Genomic DNA, 24,936 nt, shown 5'->3' on the forward strand with positions numbered 1-24,936 from the left:
ATATCCTCCATCCCATAGTCCAGTGCCCATATACCCATCACACATCCTCCATCCCATAGTCCCGTGCCCATATACCCATCACACATCCTCCATCCCATAGTCCCGTGCCCATATACCCATCATACATATCCTCCATCCCATAGTCCAGTGCCCATATACCCATCACACATCCTCCATCCCATAGTCCCGTGCCCATATACCCATCATACACATCCTCCATCCCATAGTCCAGTGCCCATATACCCATCACACATCCTCCATCCCATAGTCCCGTGCCCATATACCCATCATACATATCCTCCATCCCATAGACCAGTGCCCATATACCCATCATACATATCCTCCATCCCATAGTCCAGTGCCCATATACCCATCACATCCTCCATCCCATAGTCCAGTGCCCATATACCCATCACACATCCTCCATCCCATAGTCCAGTGCCCATATACCCATCATACATATCCTCCATCCCATAGTCCCGTGGCCATATACCCATCATACATATCCTCCATCCCATAGTCCCGTGGCCATATACCCATCATACATCCTCCATCCCATAGTCCCGTGGCCATATACCCATCATACACATCCTCCATCCCATAGTCCCGTGGCCATATACCCATCATACACATCCTCCATCCCATAGTCCCGTGGCCATATACCCATCATACATATCCTCCATCCCATAGTCCCGTGGCCATATACCCATCATACATATCCTCCATCCCATAGTCCCGTGGCCATATACCCATCACACATCCTCCATCCCATAGTCCCCTGGCCATATACCCATCATACATATCCTCCATCCCATAGTCCAGTGCCCATATACCCATCACACATCCTCCATCCCATAGTCCAGTGCCCATATACCCATCACACATCCTCCATCCCATAGTCCCGTGGCCATATACCCATCATACATATCCTCCATCCCATAGTCCCGTGGCCATATACCCATCACACATCCTCCATCCCATAGTCCCGTGGCCATATACCCATCACACATCCTCCATCCCATAGTCCAGTGCCCATATACCCATCACACATCCTCCATCCCATAGTCCCGTGGCCATATACCCATCATACATATCCTCCATCCCATAGTCCAGTGCCCATATACCCATCACACATCCTCCATCCCATAGTCCCGTGGCCATATACCCATCATACATATCCTCCATCCCATAGTCCAGTGCCCATATACCCATCACACATCCTCCATCCCATAGTCCCATGCCCATATACCCATCATACATATCCTCCATCCCATAGTCCCGTGGCCATATACTCATCATACATCCTCCATCCCATAGTCCCGTGGCCATATACCCATCATACATCCTCCATCCCATAGTCCAGTGCCCATATACCCATCATACATATCCTCCATCCCATAGTCCCATGCCCATATACCCATCATACATATCCTCCATCCCATAGTCCAGTGCCCATATACCCATCACACATATCCTCCATCCCATAGTCCAGTGCCCATATACCCATCACACATCCTCCATCCCATAGTCCCATGCCCATATACCCATCATACATATCCTCCATCCCATAGTCCCGTGGCCATATACCCATCATACATCCTCCATCCCATAGTCCCGTGGCCATATACCCATCATACATCCTCCATCCCATAGTCCAGTGCCCATATACCCATCACACATCCTCCATCCCATAGTCCCGTGGCCATATACCCATCATACATATCCTCCATCCCATAGTCCCGTGGCCATATACCCATCATACATCCTCCATCCCATAGTCCAGTGCCCATATACCCATCATACATCCTCCATCCCATAGTCCAGTGCCCATATACCCGTCATACATATCCACCATCCCATAGTCAACCATTATGACATCATAATGAGCGGCGGCGGGGCTTGCGACCTATGATGACATCAGCGTCGCCATGGAAACCGTTGTGACATCACAATGAGGGGCGGGGCTTGATGTGCACACACTTTTTCCCCAGTATGTAGATAGGGGCAAAATTGTTTGGTGAATTGGAACGCGCTTTATATATTGGATGTATGTGATATCGTTATAATAGATAGATGATAGAGTAGATCAGAAGGATGCCCCGGCCCTGGCTCAGCTGCCATTGTGGTGGTCCCTGGGTCTCAGACCATGGTCCTCTGAATCTTCTGATTAGTAGGTCCGGCATGATGTCATCTCTGAATCCCCCGGAATGATGACCTCACCCTGGACCTACTAACCGGACGAGGCCTGGAGCACGAAGGACAAGATCTGGTGGTCGTGGATTACCAAAATGGCTGCTAAACTGAGGCCCGAGAATCTTTTTGGTCAAGTCTGATGACTTAATCACCGTTGTGGTAAGGACGACTGAAACAATAAATGTCCCAAATATAAGGGTAGATTGGATCGTGGCCGCCTCAGGACCCCGGTGTCACCGTCATGGCCGCCTCAGGACCCTGGTGTCACCGCTGCTTCTACCCCCCTATCGTGGTCATCTCAGGACCCTGGTGTCACCGCTGCTTCTACCCCCCTATCGTGGTCATCTCAGGACCCTGGTGTCACCGCTGCTTCTACCCCCCTATCGTGGTCATCTCAGGACCCTGGTGTCACCGCTGCTTCTACCCCCCTATCGTGGTCATCTCAGGACCCTGGTGTCACCGCTGCTTCTACCCCCCTATCGTGGTCATCTCAGGACCCTGGTGTCACCGCTGCTTCTACCCCCCTATCGTGGTCATCTCAGGACCCTGGTGTCACCGCTGCTTCTACCTCCCTATCGTGGTCATCTCAGGACCCTGGTGTCACTGCTGCTTCTACCCCCCTATCGTGGTCACCTCAGGACCCTGGTGTCACCGCTGCTTCTACCCCCCTATCGTGGTCATCTCAGGACCCTGGTGTCACCGCTGCTTCTACCCCCCTATCGTGGTCATCTCAGGACCCTGGTGTCACCGCTGCTTCTACCCCCCTATCGTGGTCATCTCAGGACCCTGGTGTCACCGCTGCTTCTACCCCCCTATCGTGGTCATCTCAGGACCCTGGTGTCACCGCTGCTTCTACCCCCCTATCGTGGTCATCTCAGGACCCTGGTGTCACCGCTGCTTCTACCCCCCTATCGTGGTCATCTCAGGACCCTGGTGTCACCGCTGCTTCTACCCCCCCTATCGTGGTCATCTCAGGACCCTGGTGTCACTGCTGCTTCTACCCCCCTATCGTGGTCACCTCAGGACCCCGGTGTCACCGCTGCTTCTACCTCCCTATAGCTACTGACGTGGATGACAAAGGTTCCAGGAAGAACTGAGACATTGCTAATGGATTTGCACTTATATTTTTCGCTCACTGGAGTAGAACTTGCATTTGGATATTAGATAGGACACACCAATAAATTGTCATGGCTGGGCTTGTCGGACATTTTTAGCCAATGGATTTTGTTAAATGTGTTGTCCACGCTTGTGCCAAACCCTCCAGAAAGTTCCACTAGTAAATGATATATTGAGTGGTGACGGATCCTAGAGGCAGAATATTGTTCTCGTGTCTATAAGCAATGCTGTACGGCTACACCGATGCCTCCACCCTGTGCCAGTCCTTACACTGGTTGTCCTTCCGCTACAGTGTTCAATATAAACTTATTATCCTCACTTACAAAGCCCTCCATGGCTCAGCACCATGCTGCAAAGTGCTGCAGAATATGTTGGCGCTATAGAAATATTATTATTATATATTATAGAGATGATCAGATGGATGTGTAGGATCCTGGTGCAGCAGCTACATTGGTAGTCATTGTGCAGAGCCTACTAATCAGAAGAAGCACCAGGAATCCAGCAGTTGGGTCTCCTTCAGAAATCCACAAATAGCACTTGCACTGTTGACAGTCTATGGGGACATTCACATGTCTGATTGACCGAATGGTCTGCAGAAAATATTGGACACTTGTCCGATTTTTACATCCGTGTGCAGTCTGATTGTCCGAATGAAGAAGGTGAAGAAATTGTTTTTTGTTTCTTTAATTTCTCCATGTCAGATGACGCCCGGACCACACTCTGATTAAACTCAAACTTTGATCAGAATAATCGAGCTGATCGGAAAAAAAAAATCGGACATCTCAGTGAGGCCTTAGGAGATTTCCAGACTCTGGTCCAGAGGCTATAGACCACCCTACCAATATGTCTACTGGCTCGGGGTCCTGATAATCTTTTCAATCGCTTCTATTCTGTTGTTCTACTTTAATAGTAAATAGGTTTTCTCATGCCTCCCACTTGTGCACTTGACCATCCCATCCCACCTCCTCCCCAACCTCACCACTACACTAATCCTATCCCTAACCCACCTCTTCAACCTATCACCAACTTCTGGTACCTTCACCTCTGCTTTCAAACATGCCACAATCACACCTATCCTCAAAAAGCCAACTCTCAACCCAACCGCTATGTCCAGCTATCGCCCCATATCCTGGATCTCCTCATACCTTACCAACCGCACATTTAGTGTTTCCTAATCCCATGCTACCTCCTCATCCCGCCCTCTCTCTGTTGGTGTCCCTCAAGACTCTGTCCTAGGGCCCCTTCTCTTACTCTATACCTTTGACCTGGGACAACTCCTAAAGTCCTATGGCTTCCAGTACCATCTATATGCTGACGATCCTCAGATCTGCCTGTCTGGCCCAGATGTCACCTCTCTGCTGTCCAGAATCCCAGAGTGTCTATCAGCCATATCCTCCTTCTCCTCTCGCTTCCTCAAGCTCAATGTGGACAAATCTGAACTAATTATCTTTCTCCATCTCGCATATCTTCCCTTCCTGATCTATCTATCACAATAAATGACATCACACTTTCCCCTGTCCCGGAAATCCGCTGCCTCGGAGTAACCCTTGATTCTGCCCTGTCCTTCAAACCGCACATCCAAGCTCTTTCCACCTCCTGTCGCCTCCAGCTCAAATATTTCCAGAATTCGTCCCTTCCTCCACCCTCAATCTACTAAAATGCTTGTGCATGCCCTAATCCTCTCCCGCCCCGACTACTGCAACATCCTCTATGGCCTCCCTGCTAACCCTCTCGCACCTTTCCAGTCCATCCTTTACTATGCTGCCCGACTAAGGCTATGTGCACACGTAGCAGAAAATTTCTGCTTAAAAACCCGACTCCCTTCCCAGAAACCGCACGTTTTTTTTCTGCGCGTTTTCAGCGCATTTTTTGCGCAAAAACGCGCATTTTTTATGCGTTTTTTTCCGCGCGGTTACAGATCCATAGAAATGGCCAGAAATGTGGAAAAATCAGCGAAATTAATGAGCATGCTGCGTTTTTTTTTTTACCGCGAAGCGTTTTTTTCGCGTTAAAAAACGCATCAATATGCACAAAAAGTAGAAATGAATGGGAAGCTTATTTTTAGAGTTTTTAAAGCGGATTTATTGGCAAATCCGCTAAAAAACGCTGCGTGTGCACACAGCCTAATTCATCTCTCTCCTTGCTACACTCCTGCTTCCCCTCTTTGCAAATCCCTCCACTGGCTCCCAGTTCCCTCAGCGTATCCAGTTTAAACTACTAAAACTGACCTACGAGGCCATCTATAACCTGTCTCCTCCCTATATCTCTGAACTAATCTCCCGATACCTTCCCTCACGTAATCTCCGGTCCTCCCAAGACCACCTCCTCTCCTCCACACGTATTCGCTCCTCACCCAACCGCCTCCAAGACTTCTCCTGAATAGCCCCCATCCTCTGGAATTCTGTGCCCCAACAAGTCCGGTTATCCACCACATTTGGATCCTTCAGACGAAACCTGAAAACCCACCTCTTCAAGAAAGCCTACAGCCGGCAATGACCCCACGGCCACCTCCAACACCATCGGAGCTACTGCAACCCCCGACCTACTGTCTCCTTCCCCACCATCCTGTAGATTCTCCCCTCTGTATCAGTCTGTGATTGTTAGATTGTTTACTGTGATATCTGTAATTTGTATGTAACCCCTTCTTATGTACAGCACCATGGAATCAATGGTGCTATATAAATAATAGTAATAAATGCCTCAATAACCCGCTGTCCCCCAGTCTGCACATGAGGCGCAGAGCGCGGTGGTCACACAGTCTAATGGTTCTTCTTTAGCTGAAGCCTCCTGACCTGCTTGAGAGAATTTATGACCTTCCATCTCACTTCCCCTTATGTCCAACTTCCCAATTTGTAGTTTTAAAAAAAAAAAATGGAAGAAAAGCCCAAGAATGTGACTGCCCAAGCGTCCATGGTTTATGGGTAAGAGAGGGGTAACCCCAATCGGTGCTCACCTCTGCGCTGTCTATGGCATTAACCTGCATAGGACATACCTCACCAATAATAATGGGGGCGTGAGATTGGGTGAGGACGGGAATACCGACCGGTCACTACAATCCTGCCATATCGCATGTATATCTGGGATCTGGCCACAGTGTGGGGTCTGAGATTTTTCTGCCTGATTTTATTATGTCCCCTGAAATGTTTGTTAGACGTCTCATCTCTATGTAAAAAACCAGAACAGGAAGGTGCACGTTCACACTTGGCGCAATACTCGCAGTAGCGTTACGTGGACGCATGAACGTCCCTGAGCGCTGCTCTGCCTGTAACCCCGACCAGTGGAGCCTCGCAGAAGACCTGAATCTGAGACCCCCTCACACGCTATCAGCCCACACAGGTCACATACCGGCAAGCCTACTTGGCAAATAACTTGCATGGATAATTCCCCCCAATGTCAGTTTTGGATGTAGGCCCTGATGTCAGATCTGTAACAAAGGATCCTGTGGCGTCTCGTCCGACCCCGCAAACCACTGTGCTCAGAGGTGTAAAAGCCACAAAAGTAAACGCGGCATCGAAATAGATTTATAAAACAATATTCTAAATACAAACAGTTTGTATCCAGAAATCTGAACTTTTGACAAGTTTCTTTTTTTTTTAGGATATTTGTGTGGGAGATTCTGTCCCATTTACATTTATACTAATCTACAAGCCCCAGCTTGTCTGCTGCATGTTACATCTGCATATTTATAAGCTCGGCTTTTTGACAAGGGGTCCTTTTTGTTTCCATTTAAAAAAAAAAAAAAAAAAGAAAAAGTAACTTCTAGCAATGAGAGGGTTAAGAATGTGCTGACTGCAGAATGAAAACTACAACTCCCAGTGCTCCTTGCAGCCAGCTTGCATTGGGAGCAGCCCTCTGTCTGTGCTGCAAGAAGTAAACAAACTCTTGTGTGGCTGTCAGTGCAGGGTGGCAGCTCGCAGCCCTTGTCCCCCGCTGCTGCTCAGCCCACAGTTCCCCTTTTTTCCCCTATTTCTCCTTCTTTCCACCCTGCGGAACATTCCTTTCTGCAGGATCAGCTGCCATTCCGCCTTCTCCTCTTTATTCTGCACTGAACCCTCCTCAGGCTCCTCTGCCCTATTCAGGCCTCGCTCTGCTGCAAAAACTTCCTGGGCCCTTTAAAATCTCATTAATTTCACGCAAACAGCATTTAGACTTTTTTGGATTGGAGATATTTTTGGAACTTTTTATAATTTATTTGCAAATAATATAGCGGATTTTATTTTTATTTTTTTGCATTTGAAATTGACATTTTTGGAGGCTGCAAACTGCATTATGGACTGCGTCCGAATGCTAAATATTCAGAGGCTCTTAGATGCTGCCGAATATCTGGACAGGAGGGAGAGAGGTAAAGATGTCGTCTGTCTTTATTTGAAAAGAAATGTTCATGGGTTTTTTTTGTGGTCTTTGCATTTCTGCGTTGCATTGTGGGAGATGTAGTATGCATGCAGAGAAAAGATGGGGTCTCTTGTTGTTTTGATGTGTGATCCCCACCCATCTGTGTGGAGTGAATGTGCCCCAAGTGTTGGACATGTCCCCCCACAGGGGTAACTTGTGAAATGCTATGAATATGTGTGAATAAGTAGCGGGGGGGGGGTTCTGTGACTTGTGTGTTGGGTGTAAAGTGACGCCCCAGGTGGCACGGCGCTGGGCTCGTGCACAGATCACTATGCGGTGACTCAGTTTGTGAAGGGTGGATGGTACAGAGTTCTGATTGTGAAGTTGTAGGTGACGGATACAAAGTATTCACGCCTGGTGACTGGGAAAACATTAATAATGTAACTTTCTGTATACTTTATAAAAGTGCAACAATGTATCTCATTTACAGTCAGACTTAGCCCTAATTGTGCAAGTTCTCCCACTTATTTTCCACCATAATTTGCTAAATCTTGTGATTTTCTGGATTTCTTTTCTCATTGTGACTCTCATGGTTGGGGTCGACCTATGATGTCCATTACTGGCGTTCCTCACCTTTATCAGTGGGAAAACTTGCACAATTTAATACTTTTTTTCCCCACTGTCTATAGAAGATGATCTATACATAGATATTCCGATAATCCATAAATATCTTTCCTACTGATTATTTTTTTTTGTGGGCCCTTTGATGGAGTCGACTGGCTATAATAGGTATTGTCCAGCTTTCCCAGAATTTATTGATAACGGGAAAACAAATGGGGGAACTACAAGTCCCAGCAGCACAGATTCTTACTCCTGATTTTTATGCCTGCAGAGTGTGAACATGGCTACGCCTCCAGCTTCCCGTCTGGCGACAGCTCAGATCTTCACAGGCTAAAAGCAAGAAGACTAAAATCCAAGAGGTGTAGTAGTAGTGGAAGCGGTAATCTAGGAAGCGGCACAAACAGGTAAGAACTGATCTGACGTGTAATACAGAATGGGGGCTCACACATATTAAAGAGGCGCCCCAAAGTCCCATTGGTAGAAGTTCTGCTCGACTTCTGGGGTCACTATGTCGCTCTCGCAGGGGTGTCACTTGTCCCCCTGCCTAGTTGTGTAAATGAATCTACATTTCAGTTCACACAAGTCCGACGTTGTTCTCTTTCTTGGGCAATTACTGGCTCCACATCACATTTACCCCAGTCCTATTAGATTCCAAATGTTACTGGAAACCATCAGCAAGCTGATGGATAGATCCTCGGCATCAAATGACGGTACAACACCTGGAGTAAAGACGATCCTTCCCAGGATACAAGGATCTAGGCAGACAGTGATTCGCTGGAAATAAAATCCAAAAAGCATGAAAGAAAAGAAGAGTCCACACAGCAATATGGAGTCACATACTAATATCCTGCAGGATGTACACGGCCCCGTCCTAAAAGGCGGAGGGAGCACAGGTGTATGTACTGATGGAAAACTACTCTCACTCCCATCATATGTGTATTATAAATGCACACAGCATCAATCACACATCTCCCTGTAGTGCAGCTCACAGCCTATTGGAAACACAGGTACTATAGTATCAGGTGGCTGCCCAGCATTATATGAGCACACCCCACAGGGACGGACCCCAGTCCCCCCCCACCTCCACTACAGACCCCGACAGCAACCTGCAAAGATGAAAAATATAAGCTCACAACCAACGTTCCCAATCCTGATTGTCCAGCGAGACCCTAAGATCAAAAGCAATTCACTCCACAGTAAAGACCAGGAGCCGGTATTAGAAAATAAGGATTCATTTTATGTGATGTTTTCAGACTCTGTGAAACCGCAGAAAATTAGCTCTAAATCTTCAAAATGGCAAACGCAGCTCTGGAGTATAATACAGGGTGTAACTCAGGATCAGTAATGTAATGTACACAGTGACTGCACCAGCAGAATGGTGAGTGCAGCTCTGGAGTATAATACAGGGTGTAACTCAGGATCAGTTATGTAATGTATGTACACAGTGACTGCACCAGCAGAATAGTGAGTGCAGCTCTGGAGTATAATACAGGATGTAACTCAGGATCAGTAATGTAATGTATGTACACAGTGACTGCTCCAGCAGAATAGTGAGTGCAGCTCTGGGGTATAATACAGGATGTAACTCAGGATCAGTAATGTAATGTATGTACACAGTGACTGCACCAGCAGAATAGTGAGTGCAGCTCTGGAGTATAATACAGGATGTAACTCAGGATCAGTAATGTAATGTATGTACACAGTGACTGCACCAACAGAATAGTGAGTGCAGCTCTGGAGTATAATACAGGATGTAACTCAGGATCAGTAATGTAATGTATGTACACAGTGACTGCACCAGCAGAATAGTGAGTGCAGCTCTGGGGTATAATACAGGATGTAACTCAGGATCAGTAATGTATGTACACTGACTGCACCAGCAGAATAGTGAGTGCAGCTCTGGGGTATAATACAGGAAGTAACTCAGGATAAGTAATGTAATGTATGTACACAGTGACTGCACCAGCAGAATAGTGACTGCAGCTCTGTTCAGCTGGTGATTGTGGGTGTGTTCGCAGCTGATCCTGCTGTGTGCTCCTGAGCGCTGAGAACCAACACCTCTCCACCTGGGGACCTGCTCTCTCTCCTACCCAGGGAGGGAGTGGGTTTCCTGGGATGAGCGAAGGAGCCAAGTCCCAAGCTTCTGTTTCCCGGTCCAGGCCGGCGGTGAGCAGAAGAAACCAGCAACCGGCCTGCACATCAGAGGACTCGGGGGTGAGATGCTCCACCAGGAGTCGCAGCAATGTGGCTCCTACTCCCCCCAGGTCTGCAGAGACCCAGAGAAGCCGTAAGGCTTCCAACATGGGGGAGAAACCTACTAGCAGCGTGAAAGATGGCGGTCCTTCCGGAGGAAAGCTGAGTGCTCACGGAGGTAAGGCCGAACTCGCTGAGGAAAGTTGGGGGCTGCAGAAACCAAAGGAGTCTGTGTCCACCTATGCCTCCCGGGTCATGAGCCACCTCCGTGAGTATGAAGAGGCGAGTAAGACCATCAGGAGGCTCCGGGAGGAGCTGCGCTGCACAAGCGCCAAAGCTGCAGGTTCCTCCAGACCCAGGAAACCCAACTCCAAGCGGAGGTAAAGCAACTAAAGCTGGATATTAATGAGCTAGAGGTGAGGAAAGCGTTCCTAAGAGAGAAGAGTGGACCATTTAAAGAAAAACTGATTAATGAGGACAGATTCAGAGAAATGGCTGATAACAGAGAGCAAAGGCAGATGGTGCTGCAGCCTGTGAGCCAGGTGGATGATGATGATGATGAGGAGGATGATGACCAGCAGAAAGCCCCACCTGGCAGCCTGCAAAGTAACCCACAGGCCACGTGCAGCGAGCTCCCTGCTGGACAGGCGACATTGGCATCTGGTCGCAGATCTGCTGGCTCTGGGGAGGACAGTGACAACAGCGGCCAGGGAGGGGCACTAATGGTGGAGATCAAGCTCCTGGAGTCCCCAGTGTGCTTTCAGAACTTCCATCTTGGTGATGATTTACCAGAGGAGGCACCTGGGGGCCAGAAGAAAAAGGTAAAGAAAAACAAGCCAAAGCTCCAGGAAGCGGTGAGTTTTGTATATTCCCCCCTCCCTGTACCCCCTGAGTCAGCTGCAGGGTCAGCACGCTGTATAAGCCCTGTTGCCCAGCCCGGGTTCTGCTGTGGATCCGGTGCAAAGGCGCGGGGAGAGTACAGAGCACGGTAGTGAGGCGCAGAGCTCCGTCTCTGCTTGTAGTAGCAGGGACGTAGCAGCAGGTGCATCAGACGAGAGGCTGGACAGTGAGGGCGGCCCGGCGGCGGGTATACGGTTAGGCCACGAGACTGGTGTGCTCCTCAGTGGGAGGGGGGAGTGGCCCAGTGTCGGGGGCAGCTTCGGTTGCCTCGGTGCCCCTGAATGCTGTTGCCGCTGATCACTTAGTTGAGAAGCAGCTGCAGTGTGAGGGGGCTGTTGGGGCTGGGCGTTCCGATCCTCCCAAGATCCTGTTCTGCGTTGGCGCTGCTGGTCAGCAAGATCCTGATGTAAAGGATCAGCGGCACCTCACAGCGGCGCCTAATGAAGCAAAGAAACTTACCAACTGATGATGCGGAGGGCACCCGTAAGTTCAGGGCTGAGATCACCTCCAGTTCTGTGGAGGAGACTGAGCCCCTTGTGCCCCTTGTGCCTGATGATGTGGAAGTAAAATTCCGCCACCTGTTGTCACTGGTCCAGCAGGAGAGAATGTGGTGGGAGGTGTGGATGAGGAAATTTCTTTGTCTAGTGGTGTGGTTGCTGGTTTGGTGGAGAGTGAGGGTGTTATGGAGGTGGGTAATGGTGATACTGTTGGTGTTGATGTGGTCCCTGGTCCGGTTGCCCCACCAGTGATGGCAGTACCCGTTATTAGTTATGCCGTTGTCACCTCCGGGGGAAATGGGGCGCCGTCCTCGTCTCCGGGCTCTGGGGACGGCATGTTGAAGCGGCGTCTCCTGGAGGCTCTAAAGAAGGGGAAGAGATCACTAATGGTAGAGGGTCGAGAAGTTGATTTATCCTTCTGGATAGCGAGGCATGGCCTCGGGGCCTTCCGAGAGCAAAATGGAGGAAATACAGTGTGGTCCCTTCCGACAGCCGGGCCAGGTATTGTGCGTAGGAATGGGGCAGTGATGTGTGTCCTCCAAGGTCTAAGGTTGTGGAGCTCCTGCTGAAGATAGGCTTCAAGGCTATTGACATCTACGCCTTGATACATCCCTATTCCATGCCTGAGATTGGTGTCAGCTTTGTTCGGCCAGAGGGGCTTGAGCTCATCTGGTCGAATTATGAGTTGGCAAAAAATGAGCCCGACTGGCGAGACTTTGCCATCCAGGCGGTGTCTCGCCAAAATCAAGTCAAGAAAGTGACCGTGATGACTTGTAACGAGTCGCTTTCTTGTTATGACAGCATGACGTGGCTTGGCAGATATGGAGAAGTGGTGGAAATGCCAAAGAAAAACCGCGATGAGTATGGTATCTGGTCAGGGGCCTGGACGTTTATGGTAAAACTTAAGCGTTCAGGTGGTACGGTTGCCCACATTCCATCATCTGCCTTCCTGGGTAGGGATCGTATCCAGGTCTTCTACTAGGGGCAACCGAAGCTCTGTGACAAGTGCGGTGACCCCACACCCTTCAGTGCAAACTGCACTGTGCAGAAATGTGCATTGTGTGGGGATATCGGCCATCTTGCTGCATCTTGTGTGGAGATTAGGTGCCACCTGTGTGGTGACTTAGGTCAACCATTCAGCCGTTGTCCTTGCTCCTTCACTAATGCAGTCGTGACCCTGGTAGGAGAAAGCCGTGAGGCTCATTCTGCTGGGGAGGGGCCTAGCAGGGGTGAGGGAGCTGAGGGGCCAAGGAGGAAAAGCAATAAAAAGACGCCTGCCCAGCTGAGGCATCTAGACAAGCGCAGACAGGAGAGGGAGCTGGGCGAGCCCCGGGCTACTGAGGCGACCCCTGTCCTGGATGCCAGTCTTGCTGCTGAGGCCCCGATGGATGATGAGTTGGATGAGGAGGTCAGGAGGATCCACAGGGAGGAAACTCCCACTGCCTCCAAATCTTCCCATTATGAAAGTATGGATGAGGATAATAGGCAGTGGCTAGAGAACAAGCGGAAGCTCGGCACCAAAAAGAAGAGAAAGAAGGGAGATAAAAGATCTTCTCCTTTGACCAAGGTACCTAAGGAAGGAAAAACTGAATCCCCTCTGGTGTTTCTAACCAGTTCCAAGCCCTTGAGAACATCTCTTCCTCTGAGGAGGAAGCTGAGGGTGAGGTTCCGGCTTTGGCGGAGCTTACAGGGGGTGCCGAGTCTCCTTCTTCTGGGAATATAAGGTCCCTGGAGGGAGGGACTGGCCTAGAGTCCAGAGACGAGGACGACAAAAAGAAAAAACATGTGGGAATGGACACCTCTGTGTCGTTAAAGAGGGGGAAGGATTCCTCCTCTGAGGTAGAGGATAAGGGGAGTGGGAAGAAGAAAGCCATCTAACTCAATCACCAATGATGGCGGTACCCACTCCATTGACGCTGGCGTCCATTAATGTCGCCAGCATAAAGTCAAATACAGCTAGATTTGCGGCCTTTGATTTTCTCAGCTGTGTTGAAGCTGACATTTTCTTTTTTGCAAGAGACCAGACTGCGAAACATGGCAGACGTGTTTAAAGCCAAGAGGGAGTGGAGACTTGGGAACTCCTATTGGTCTCTTGCGGCCGAGCTGTATAGCGGAGTGGCGGTCCTTTTTACCATACCGGTGGAATGCCGACGGGTTATTGCGTTAGAAATGGGGAGGTGCCTGATCTTAGATGTCCTCATGAAGGGACAAGAGCTCCGGGTTAACATCTATGGTCCCCAATCTAAATGGGACCGGAAGTGTCTCTTTATGAGGATCAAGCCCTACCTTTTTACAAGTCGGCAGGTTGTCTTTGGAGGGAACTTCAATACTGTCACAAGGCCCCGAGATAGAGGAGGTTCCAGAGATAAGCTGACTTATGATAGCGTCGCCCTTAATTATATAGCTAGTGAGGCTCGCCTGGTGGATGTCTACATTCGGCACACCCCAGGCCACGAGGGGTTCACCTATCCTAGAGGTAACTAAGTCCAGAATAGATAGCTTCCTCCTTTAAATAAAACCTGTCTCTTCAGCAGTGTCTGTTGTTGAGGTGGAGTTCTCCGACCACTGTTTAATTTTGTTTTCTCTGAATGTTACAGAGACCCTCTGGATGGGAAGAGGCTTTTGGAGGCTCAATTCGTCTCTCTTGGAAGAAGCGGATATAAGACAGTCCTTTGAGGATTTTCTTCAGAGCCAGGTACCCTTACTGGATCTTTGTAGTAGTAAGTCAGAATGGTGGGAGATGTTCAAGAAAAGGGTGGCGAGATTCTTCCGCCAGCTCTCGAGCCTCAGGAGTCTGAACAGGTACCGCCTGTATCAGGGTCTGAGGAGGAAACTTGAGCATCTTGTCTCAACTGGAGGTAGCCGCGAGATCTCCAGAGTGAAATCTTTGCTCATGAGGTGTCAGTACGATAGACACGCATCTTTGTTTTTTGAGAGGGATTACGGGAAGTACCGCTCGCCCGACCCTTACAGAAACTGCAAGATGTCAGTGAATAGTAAAGTTGTTACATGACTGGTCGACACTACGGGGTCCCTGAGGCGATCCAGATCAGGGATCCTGGAGGTTGTCAGATCCTTCTACTCGCACCTCTTGGGGAAGAGGGATCTTGATTGGGATAAGATGTCGGCTTTTCTGACTGAAGCCGTTCCCGAACCAGGGGTAGACCCCTCTCTTGAGGTTTTGACAGAGATGATCAGGGAAGAGGAAGTTAAGTTGGCGATTGAAGGGCTTGCCCAAAAAAAATCGCCCGGTCCAGATGGCTGAACATCTGAGTTTTATAAGACCTTTAAGGACACTTTGGTTCCCCTCTTGACTGAGGTATTCAATGAGTGTCTTTCCTCGGGCACTCTGCCAAAGTCATTGAGGAGGTCTGCCCTGATCATCTTGTCAAATGGTAAGGACCCATCGTGCATTGAGAATTGGCGTCCCTTAGCGCTTCTCAATGCAGACAGGAAGGTTCTGGCAAAGGTGCTGTTTAATCGGCTGGTGAAATTTGCACCCCAACTCCTTTCGGAGGCCCAGCATTGCTCTGTTCCAGGTCGCAGCACATTTAGTGCTGTGCTGGGTGTCCGGGAGGCGGTGGAGCAGGGTAGGGCTGGTCACTGGAATGGGTACATGCTGTCACTGGACCAGGCAAAAGCGTTTGATCGGGTTAATCACGAGTACCTCTGGTTTGTCCTTCTGAGATATGGCCTGCCGGGGAGGTTTGTTGATTGGCTTAAAACCTTGTATGGTGGGGCAGAGAGTTTCCCTCTTGTGAACTGTTGGATTGGCAGCTCTTTTGAGGTTGGATCTGGTGTTCGCCAGGGTTGTCCCTTGGGCCCGCTGCTGTACGTGTTCGCGATTGACCCACTTCTTAGGCGGGTGGACCGTTGGCCGGGATCGGGATGGACCGGGCTGCACCAGAAGCCACTCTGAGGGTGGTGGTGTATGCCGATGATGTCACTGTTTTTGTTTCTTCTCAAGAGGAGGCAGGGTGGCTGATGTTTAGAGGTAGATCGCTACTCGGAGGCATCCGGGTCCAAGATCAACCGGGATAAGTGTAAGAGTCTCTGGCTGGGAGGAGGAGATCCTGGTTTTGATCTCCCGGACACCCTTCTAGGACCCAAAGTCTCTGCAAAAGTCCTTGGCATCGAATGTGGCCAGGGGGATTACCCCAAACAAAATTGGGACAGCAGGCTGGAGATCGCCACTCAGAAGGTGAACCAATGGAAGGGTTGGTCTTTGACCCTCAGGGAAAGGGTAAACCTGATCAAAACTTACCTGCTCCCTTTACTGATTTATCTGGGCAGTGTGTGCATCTTGCCAGAGTCTCTCTGGACTCGGATCTACAGTTTGTTCTTCAAACTATTATGAGAGAATAGACTGAACCTGATCAAGAGGGAGGTTACTTACCGTACGAGGAGACTAGGAGGGTTTGTTATGGTCAACCCTGTGGTATTCCTTGTGGATACCTTCATTAAGATAAATATTGCAAACCTCTGGAAAGAGAGGGCTCCTCCGTGGGTATTCTCCTGTAGGGGATGGTTTCAGCCTTTCTTCCAGGAATGGGAGACAGGAGGGCAAATGAAGGATCTTCGCACACCGCATGGACATCTTCCGGCTTACGCTACCTTGGTTCTGAAGGTAATTCGCCGGTGGTGTCTGGGAATGTGGGAGATTAGGACTCTGCCAAGTAAACTCCTTGACAATAGGTTTCTGTTAACCCATTTCCAGAGGCCTCTGGTGCTCAGGGATTGCCTGAGTCAGGATCTTGGAGTGAGTTTGCATCTTTTGAATTCTATCAGGATCCCCTCGAAGTTTTGGGACTTGGCTTGGCGCTGCTTCCATGGGAAACTGTGCGTGAGGGACAATCTGGAGTGTAGGAGCTCTGAGGACAGGAACTCTCCTCGGGAGCATTGTGGTACTGTGCTGGAAAGCATGGACCATTTCCTGCTTCATTGTCCCTTCAACACAGAGGTGTACAACAGGGTGGGTGCCTCCATTGGCTGGTCTCGGCTGGCCGGTCTCTCCTATGCGGAGTGGGCCTATGGAGCATTTGGAGACCTTGGTGGGCCGGGACCGCTGCACCTCATTTCTAGTTAGCGCAGTGGTTATCACACGTGGAACTCACGGTGCTTAGTATCGACGCAACGGAAAATCCTCCCAGTGGACGATGTGTTTAGGACCATACTCTGTGACCTGGTGAAGGTGCGCTCTCTGGAGTATGGGAGACTGGGCACACGTAGGGCCATTCTCCTCTGGAGGGGCTTTTCTTTTAGTGTGCCCTAGTCTGGTCATCTCCTTTCTTGGTGGTGGGCTGCCGCTGACACTGTAGATTTTTGTTTTGTGATCGGTATACAGTGATGTAGGGCTGCAGGCGCCGAACTTGGGCTTTGTGATTTGTGGGTGTTGTAGTGTTTGTTTCTGTATATATTGTATATAGGGATATAGATTTGGGTGTAGGTGTTTGGTTGGGAGGTGGGTTTATCTTGTGAGACTATGGGACGCTGGGGTGTTTGGGGAATCACTGGCACAGCCTGATCTGGCCTATGGACGTTGGACATGGACTGAGGCATGAGACGCAGGACCAGCTCTCAGGTCAGTGCGGGGGTTGGGAGTGGCGGGCTTCAGTGTGGGGTGTTTAGTTTAGTCCTGTATATATTTGTATAGTTTGGTTAATATATATATATATATATATATATATATATATATATATATATATATATATATATATATATATATATATATATATATATATAAATGCTTTGTATATATTTGTCGGCCTTTGTTTATTTTATTGTTTGTTATTAGTTTGTTTGGTGACCGCACCGGAAGGTGTAAGTTATTATTAGTTATTATTCTGTATATATGTATAATATGTGCGAGAGGAGGGAATGAGCGGCGGGACCAGTGTTCAGTATACGGATTATTGTCTGGCTGATATTCCTGTTATTATTGTTGTTATGTTTTTCATTTTTATAATAAAAGATGTACAGGATGTAACTCAGGATCAGTAATTTAATGTATGTACACAGTGACTGCACCAGCAGAATAGTGAGTGCAGCTCTGGGGTATAATACAGGATGTAACACAGGATCAGTAATGTATGTACACAGTGACTGTACCAGCCGAATAGTGAGTGCAGCTCAGGAGTATAATACAGGATGTAACTCAGGATCAGTAATGTAATGTATGTACACAGTGACTGTACCAGCAGAATAGTGAGTGCAGCTCTGGGGTATAATACAGGATGTAACTCAGGATCAGTAATGTAATGTATGTACACAGTGACTGCACCAGCAGAAAAGTGAGTGCAGCTCTGGGGTATAATACAGGAGGTAACTCAGGATCAGTAATGTATGTACACAATGACTGCACCAGCAGAATAGTGAGTGCAGCTCTGGGGTATAATACAGGAGGTAACTCAGGATCAGTAATGCATGTACACAGTGACCGCACCAGCAGAATAGTGAGTGCAGCTCTAGAGAATATGTAAGCGGTGCCCTAATGCAGAATAGTGAGTGCAGCTCTGGGGTATAATACAGGATGTAACTCAGGATCAGTAATGTATGTACACAGTGACTGCACCAGCAGAATAGTGAGTGCAGCTCTGGAGTATAATACAGGATGTAACTCAGGATCAGTAATGTATATACACAGTGACTGCACCAGCAGAATAGTGAGTGCAGCTCTGGAGTATAATACAGGATCAGTAATGTAAGTACACTGTGACTGCACCAGCAGAATAGTGAGTGCAGCTCTGTTGTATAATACAGGATGTAACTCAGGATCAGTAATGTATGTACACAGTGACTGTACCAGCCGAATAGTGAGTGCAGCTCTGGAGTATAATACAGGATGTAACTCAGGATCAGTAATGTAATGTATGTACACAGTGACTGTACCAGCAGAATAGTGAGTGCAGCTCTGGGGTATAATACAGGATGTAACTCAGGATCAGTAATGTAATGTATGTACACAGTGACTGCACCAGCAGAAAAGTGAGTGCAGCTCTGGGGTATAATACAGGAGGTAACTCAGGATCAGTAATGTATGTACACAATGACTGCACCAGCAGAATAGTGAGTGCAGCTCTGGGGTATAATACAGGAGGTAACTCAGGATCAGTAATGCATGTACACAGTGACCGCACCAGCAGAATAGTGAGTGCAGCTCTAGAGAATATGTAAGCGGTGCCCTAATGCAGAATAGTGAGTGCAGCTCTGGGGTATAATACAGGATGTAACTCAGGATCAGTAATGTATGTACACAGTGACTGCACCAGCAGAATAGTGAGTGCAGCTCTGGAGTATAATACAGGATGTAACTCAGGATCAGTAATGTATATAAACAGTGACTGCACCAGCAGAATAGTGAGTGCAGCTCTGGAGTATAATACAGGATCAGTAATGTATGTACACAGTGACTGCACCAGCAGAATAGTGAGTGCAGCTCTGGAGTATAATACAGGATGTAACTCAGGATCAGTAATGTATATACACAGTGACTGCACCAGCAGAATAGTGAGTGCAGCTCTGGAGTATAATACAGGATCAGTAATGTAAGTACACAGTGACTGCACCAGCAGAATAGTGAGTGCAGCTCTGTTGTATAATACAGGATGTAACTCAGGATCAATAATGTAATGTATGTACACAGTGACTGCACCAGCAGAATAGTGAGTGCAGCTCTGGAGTATAATACAGGATGTAACTCAGGATCAGTAATGTATGTACACGGTGACTGCACCAGCAGAATAGTGAGTGCAGCTCTAGAGAATATGTAAGCGGTGCCCTAATGTACAAGGACCTGCCTCTATGTAAAAGCTGCAGTTTTCTGCAGCACTATTCAGGTTTCCTGTTTTTCTGTTTCTCAGCGTGACTCTATACGGCATGCCCGGCAGGAAATGACATCAGCGACCACTAAAATGTAAGCGTGGACAATGCTGGGTATTTTTTTCCTGGCAGATTTGGCCATTATTTCTGGATATGAACATTGTATCTGCAGTTCTTTAAAGCAAGGATTTCCTGCTCTTATTCGGGGTCTTTTTAAGACTCTTGAATCGATGGAAAAGAACACTATTTGGGAAGATGGGCTCCAGTATTTGAGGAATCCAATACGAATGGCAGAATTTATCATTTAACTTTCATAAGTTTGGGAGACGCACAGTCGCCCTGGTGGGGTCAGGAGCCATAAATGACACACTCGGCTCTGCTGTATCTGCCTCCAGCCTCCGGTTCCCTTTGCAGCAGGAGGGTTAAAAGTGGAGTAAAGTGATTCCAGATGGGAGATAATCTGTATCTACATGCAGCCCAGAAAAACACAAGCCCCTGGTCATCTAGATTTTCCACTCAGCGTTTTTTTGGCTCCTCCATCTTGGGCTGTGTGACCTCATGATACCCCAGTCCCATTACAGGGAGGGGGCCCCGTCCTGCAGGTTTATGACCCCGGAGGGGATCCGCGCTGTCATCCGCCTGCTGTGATATTTGGGGCCGGGATACTGTACGAGGCAGAACATGAGCTTTATGTGTCTGGCACTAAGCGGCTTACATGTTCTCGGGTCGGTTCCTGTTATTCTGCTTCTTCTAACCTCACATGAACTCTGTAACATACAAGATGTCCTGAGACACCGGGAGACCACTCCAAGAGCAAGGGGCTGGCTGTATCTAAGCCACTCGTGTGATACTGTCTGCTATATCTAAGCTGCTCATGTGTGATACTGTCTGCTGTATCTAAGCCACTCATGTATGATACTGTCTGCTATATCTAAGCTGCTCGTGTGATACTGTCTGCTGCATCTAAGCCCCTCATGTGTGATGCTGTCTGCTGTATCTAAGCCCCTCATGTGTGATACTGTCTGCTGTATCTAAGCCACTCATGTATGATACTGTCTGCTATATCTAAGCTGCTCGTGTGATACTGTCTGCTGCATCCAAGCCCCTCATGTGTGATGCTGCATCCAAGCCCCTCATGTGTGGTGCTGCCTGCTGCATCTAAGCCCCTCGTTTGATGCTGTCTGCTGTATCTAAGCCCCTCATGTGATGCTGTCTGGTGCATCTAAGCCCCTCATGTGTGATACCGTCTGCTGCATCTAAGCCACTCATGTATGATACTGTCTGTTGCATCTAAGCCCCTCGTGATACTGTCTGTTGCATCTAAGCCCCTCGTGTGATGCTGTCTGCTGCATCTAAGCCCCTCATGTGTGATACCGTCTGCTGCATCTAAGCCACTCTTGTATGATACCGCCTGCTGCATCTAAGACCCTCATGTGATACTGCCTGCTGCATCTAAGCTCCTCATGTGTGATACTGTCTGCTGCATCTAAGCCCCTTGTGATACTGCCTGCTGCATCTAATCCCCTCATGTGTGATTCTGTCTGCTGCATCTAAGCCGTCATGTGTGATACCTGCTGTTAATTGGTTATTTCTAATCCCATTATGTGTGATACCAGGTTCTGAGCTTTATATCTTAGCTATAAGACTGTTATTGGTGATGCTCTCTGCTGAGCTGTGTATCTAAGCCCATTGTCACATATACCTGTCCTGTGAGACATGATCCGCAGGTCGGTAACTGAATCAACAAGACAAAAGGGGAACCCCGGGGAAACAGTTACAACGGTGGGCCCTGCAATAGGGAACGGGGACATGGAGACCTCCTGCACTCCCCTGAGGCAGTGTCCCTGAACACTCCTAACGTTTCCTATACAGGCTCCTCACCTGTCACCGACCAGGATACCTGAATCCCTCACTATCCCTGCACAAATCCCTTACTGGGGAACTGGTTAGTGCAGACACTGGTCCCACCGCTGCACTAATACACATGAAGGAAAAAGGGGAAAACACCAAAACACTTATCTTTCTCTGCTGCAGTCACCAGATTGCAGCACCAGATCAGCTTTCAGCAGTGGCTCCACACCTCAGAGCCAGCTGCTACTTTCTCTGCTGCAGTCACCAGGCAGCAGAATTCATCACCCGATTAACTTTCAGCAGTGGCTCCACACCTCAGAGCCAGCTGCTACCTTCACCATCTATCTCTGCTGCAGACACCGGGCAGGCAGAGTTCAGCACCAGTTTCAGGGGTGGCTCAACACCTCAGAGCCAGCTGCTCACTTCACCATGGTTGGAGTCCAAAAAGGACCTGCTATCTCCCAACCCCAGCTGATACACCATGTGACCTTATATAGCAAAGGAGGAGTGGTCACATCAGCAGGGAAAACAACAGACATGTAATAACACCTGTAGCCACCGGGGGCAAAAAAAACATATTAAGTCCCCAAAGGCCTGAAAGGAAAAAAAAAGGTTTAAATGAGGGAATTCAGAATCTGACACCAATCCAAAGATTGGACTGTGACACCCATTATGTGTGATCCTGCTGGTTAAACAGTTACATCTAAGCTTTTCATGTATGATACATTCTCCGAGAGCTGCACAGCACTACAACCCCCATCATTGCTTGTTACTGATATGATTTCTTTCTCTTTCTTCAGATCGACGCACAACGAGCTGGAGAAGAATCGGTGAGTCGTCTGCTTGATACATAATGGCTGACACTGCAGCACGTGGGATTTGTCACTCAGGAGTCGGGGAAAGCTGGGTGACAGCCGGCGGGGGCAGTGCTGTCAGTGATAGCCCAGATCCAGAGGAGGATGAGGGTTAATGTGAGAAACCCTGAGAATGCAGGGACTGTATGACGAGGCTGGGGTCTGCATGGGGGAGTGAGGACTCAGGAATGTGGGAGGCTGGGGGGACACAAGGTTAGGACGGGGTCACAGGATTTATTACACGTTGTCCCTGCGTCCGATGATTTATTAGGGTTCGATCTACACTAATAAACGGTTTATAATCACCGAGGGGGGAGTTAGATCAGGCGACCCCCCCCCCCCCCCCATAAAATATATATGAGGCGACCTCCCCAGTCTAAAACTTTCATATATGAGGCGACCCCCTTCCCATAGCTTACATATATCACCACTGGGGAGGGAGGGTTTGGATAAGATCTGACAACCCCCTCCCCATAACTTGCATATGAGGCGACCCAAAGCCCAAAACTTACATATATATGAAGTCACCCCTTCTCCGTAGGGGGTTATTACAAGATCAGGTGACCCCCTCCAAATAACTTGCATATATGAGGCGAACCAAAGCCCAAAACTTACATATACGTGGCCCTCGCCCCATATATGAAGTCACCCCTTCTCCGTAGGGGGAGTTATTACAAGATCAGGTGACCCCCTCCAAATAACTTGCATATATGAGGCGACCCCCCCCCCCCCTCCCCATTACGTGCATATATGAGGTGACTCCCTCCCCATAACTTACCTATATCACTCTGGGTGGGGAGGGAAGTTATTATTATAGCGCCATTCATTCCATGGCGCTTTACATGTGAGGAGGGGTATACATAATACATACAAGTACAGTAATCTTACACAATACAAGTCACGACTGGTCCAGGAGGAGAGAGGACCCTGCCCGCGAGGGCTCACAATCTACAAGGGATGGGTGAGAATACAGTAGGCGAGGGTAGAGCTGGTCGTGCAGCGGTTTGGTGGATCGGTGTTTACTGCAGGTTGTAGGCTTGTCGGAAGAGGTCGGTCTTCGGGTTCCTTTTGAAGGTTTCCATGGTAGGCAAGAGTCTGATATGTTGTGGCAGAGAGTTCCAGAGTAGGGGGGATGCGCGGGAGAAATCTTGTATGCGATTGTGGGAAGAGGAGATAAGAGGGAAGTACAGAAGGAGATCTTGTGAGGATCGGAGGTTTTGTGCAGGTAAGTAACGGGAGACGAGGTCACAGATGTATGGAGGACTCAGGTTGTGGATGGCTTTGTATGTCATGGTTAGGGTTTTATACTGGAGTCTCTGGGTAATGGGGAGCCAGTGAAGGGATTGACAGAGGGGAGAGGCCGGGGAATAGCGGGGGAGACAGGTGGATTAGTCGGGCAGCAGAGTTTAGGTTAGATTGGAAGGGTGCGAGAGTGTTAGAGGGGTGGCCACAGAGAAGGAGGTTGCAGTAGTCAAGGTTGGAGATGATGAGGGCATGGACTAGGGTTTTTGCAGTTTCTAGGTTAAGGAATGTACGGATCCAGGAAATATTTTTGAGTTAGTCGGCAGGAAGTGGAGAGGGCTTGGATGTGTTTTGTGGTTTCATCTTATTATAAGACGAGGCAACCCCCCCCCCCCATGACTCATATTTATCAATCTGCGAAATATATACATTTTTTGTTTTCTCTAAAATTTTTGTAACATACAATCAACCACTAAATAATGGGCAGTAATACTATATGGGGAGGGTGGCAATGAGACTGGAGGTGTGTGGCGCCTCACAACTCGCTCTATGGGGGAGCTGTGAATAAACACAATGACCAATAGACAAAGAAGGGATGATGATGATGATAACGGAGTACAGTGTTGCATTTATGTTGCCGTATTCACCATTCACAACCCTAGGAAAGCTGGGCAGCCATGGTGGTCATATTGGTTGTTTCCTACTTGCCGAATGGCAAACCTGTCTCGTTGACCATCCTCGTGGGGCTGTAATGGCGGTCTTGTCGGTAGTCGCTACTCTTCACCAGTGTGATAGAACATTTGTCACATTTTCTTATTTTCTGTCACTTTACATGAAGTATTGGCCTCCAGTTTGGCTCCGAGAGACACATTTGGCAACATAGAGAGTGACACGGACAGGTCAGACGTAGTATGGGCGCCGCGCCAGGCATGTCCTGTACAGATAAAGGCTTGGAGTGAAATTCTTTGGCAACCGGTGACTGCTTTGAAGCTAATAAAAATGGAATAAAAATAATCTAGTAGTGAGAACAGAGATGGGAACAGGACAGTGCCCGAGGGGGTCCTGTGATCTGTGTCCACCTCTGGGCCAGCGCAGGTGGGGAAAGACTTATTAAGGGGATTCTCATCTTAAATATATTTGTGCAAATAGAATTAACTCTGTAGCAGGAATAGAAGTTTCAGCCCTTCTTAAGGTTGTTGGACAGTGTTTTCTTAGCAACCAGATTGTCAGACACCCAACAACCTCCACTGATCACTTGTTCCCGGTCCGGTTGGATGTGATCGGTTACAGAGCGGCACAGCATTGTGAACTGTGGTGGC

The 24,936-nt window shown here is 48.6% G+C and overlaps 1 protein-coding gene across 2 annotated transcripts in view; it reads left to right on the forward strand.

Annotated features, from left to right (window-relative positions):
- The window catches only part of MXI1 (MAX interactor 1, dimerization protein), a 52,291-nt gene that overhangs the window by 24,390 nt on the left and 2,965 nt on the right, over positions 1-24,936 (forward strand). Inside the window, exons 1-3 of one of the 2 annotated variants that reach the window (XM_073553097.1) lie at positions 7,178-7,651; positions 8,534-8,666; positions 22,322-22,351. In XM_073553097.1, coding sequence (XP_073409198.1) covers positions 7,579-7,651; positions 8,534-8,666; positions 22,322-22,351 — 236 coding nt within the window. In that variant the 5' untranslated portion in view covers positions 7,178-7,578. Of the gene's footprint in view, positions 1-7,177; positions 7,652-8,533; positions 8,667-22,321; positions 22,352-24,936 lie in introns of those variants that run through there. The other variant, XM_073553096.1, reaches the window with a different exon arrangement.

Source organism: Dendrobates tinctorius, unplaced genomic scaffold (assembly GCF_039654945.1).
Source record: "Dendrobates tinctorius isolate UK_male_01 unplaced genomic scaffold, ASM3965494v1 ptg000196l, whole genome shotgun sequence".
In the NCBI taxonomy this organism is placed as follows: Eukaryota; Metazoa; Chordata; class Amphibia; order Anura; family Dendrobatidae; genus Dendrobates; species Dendrobates tinctorius.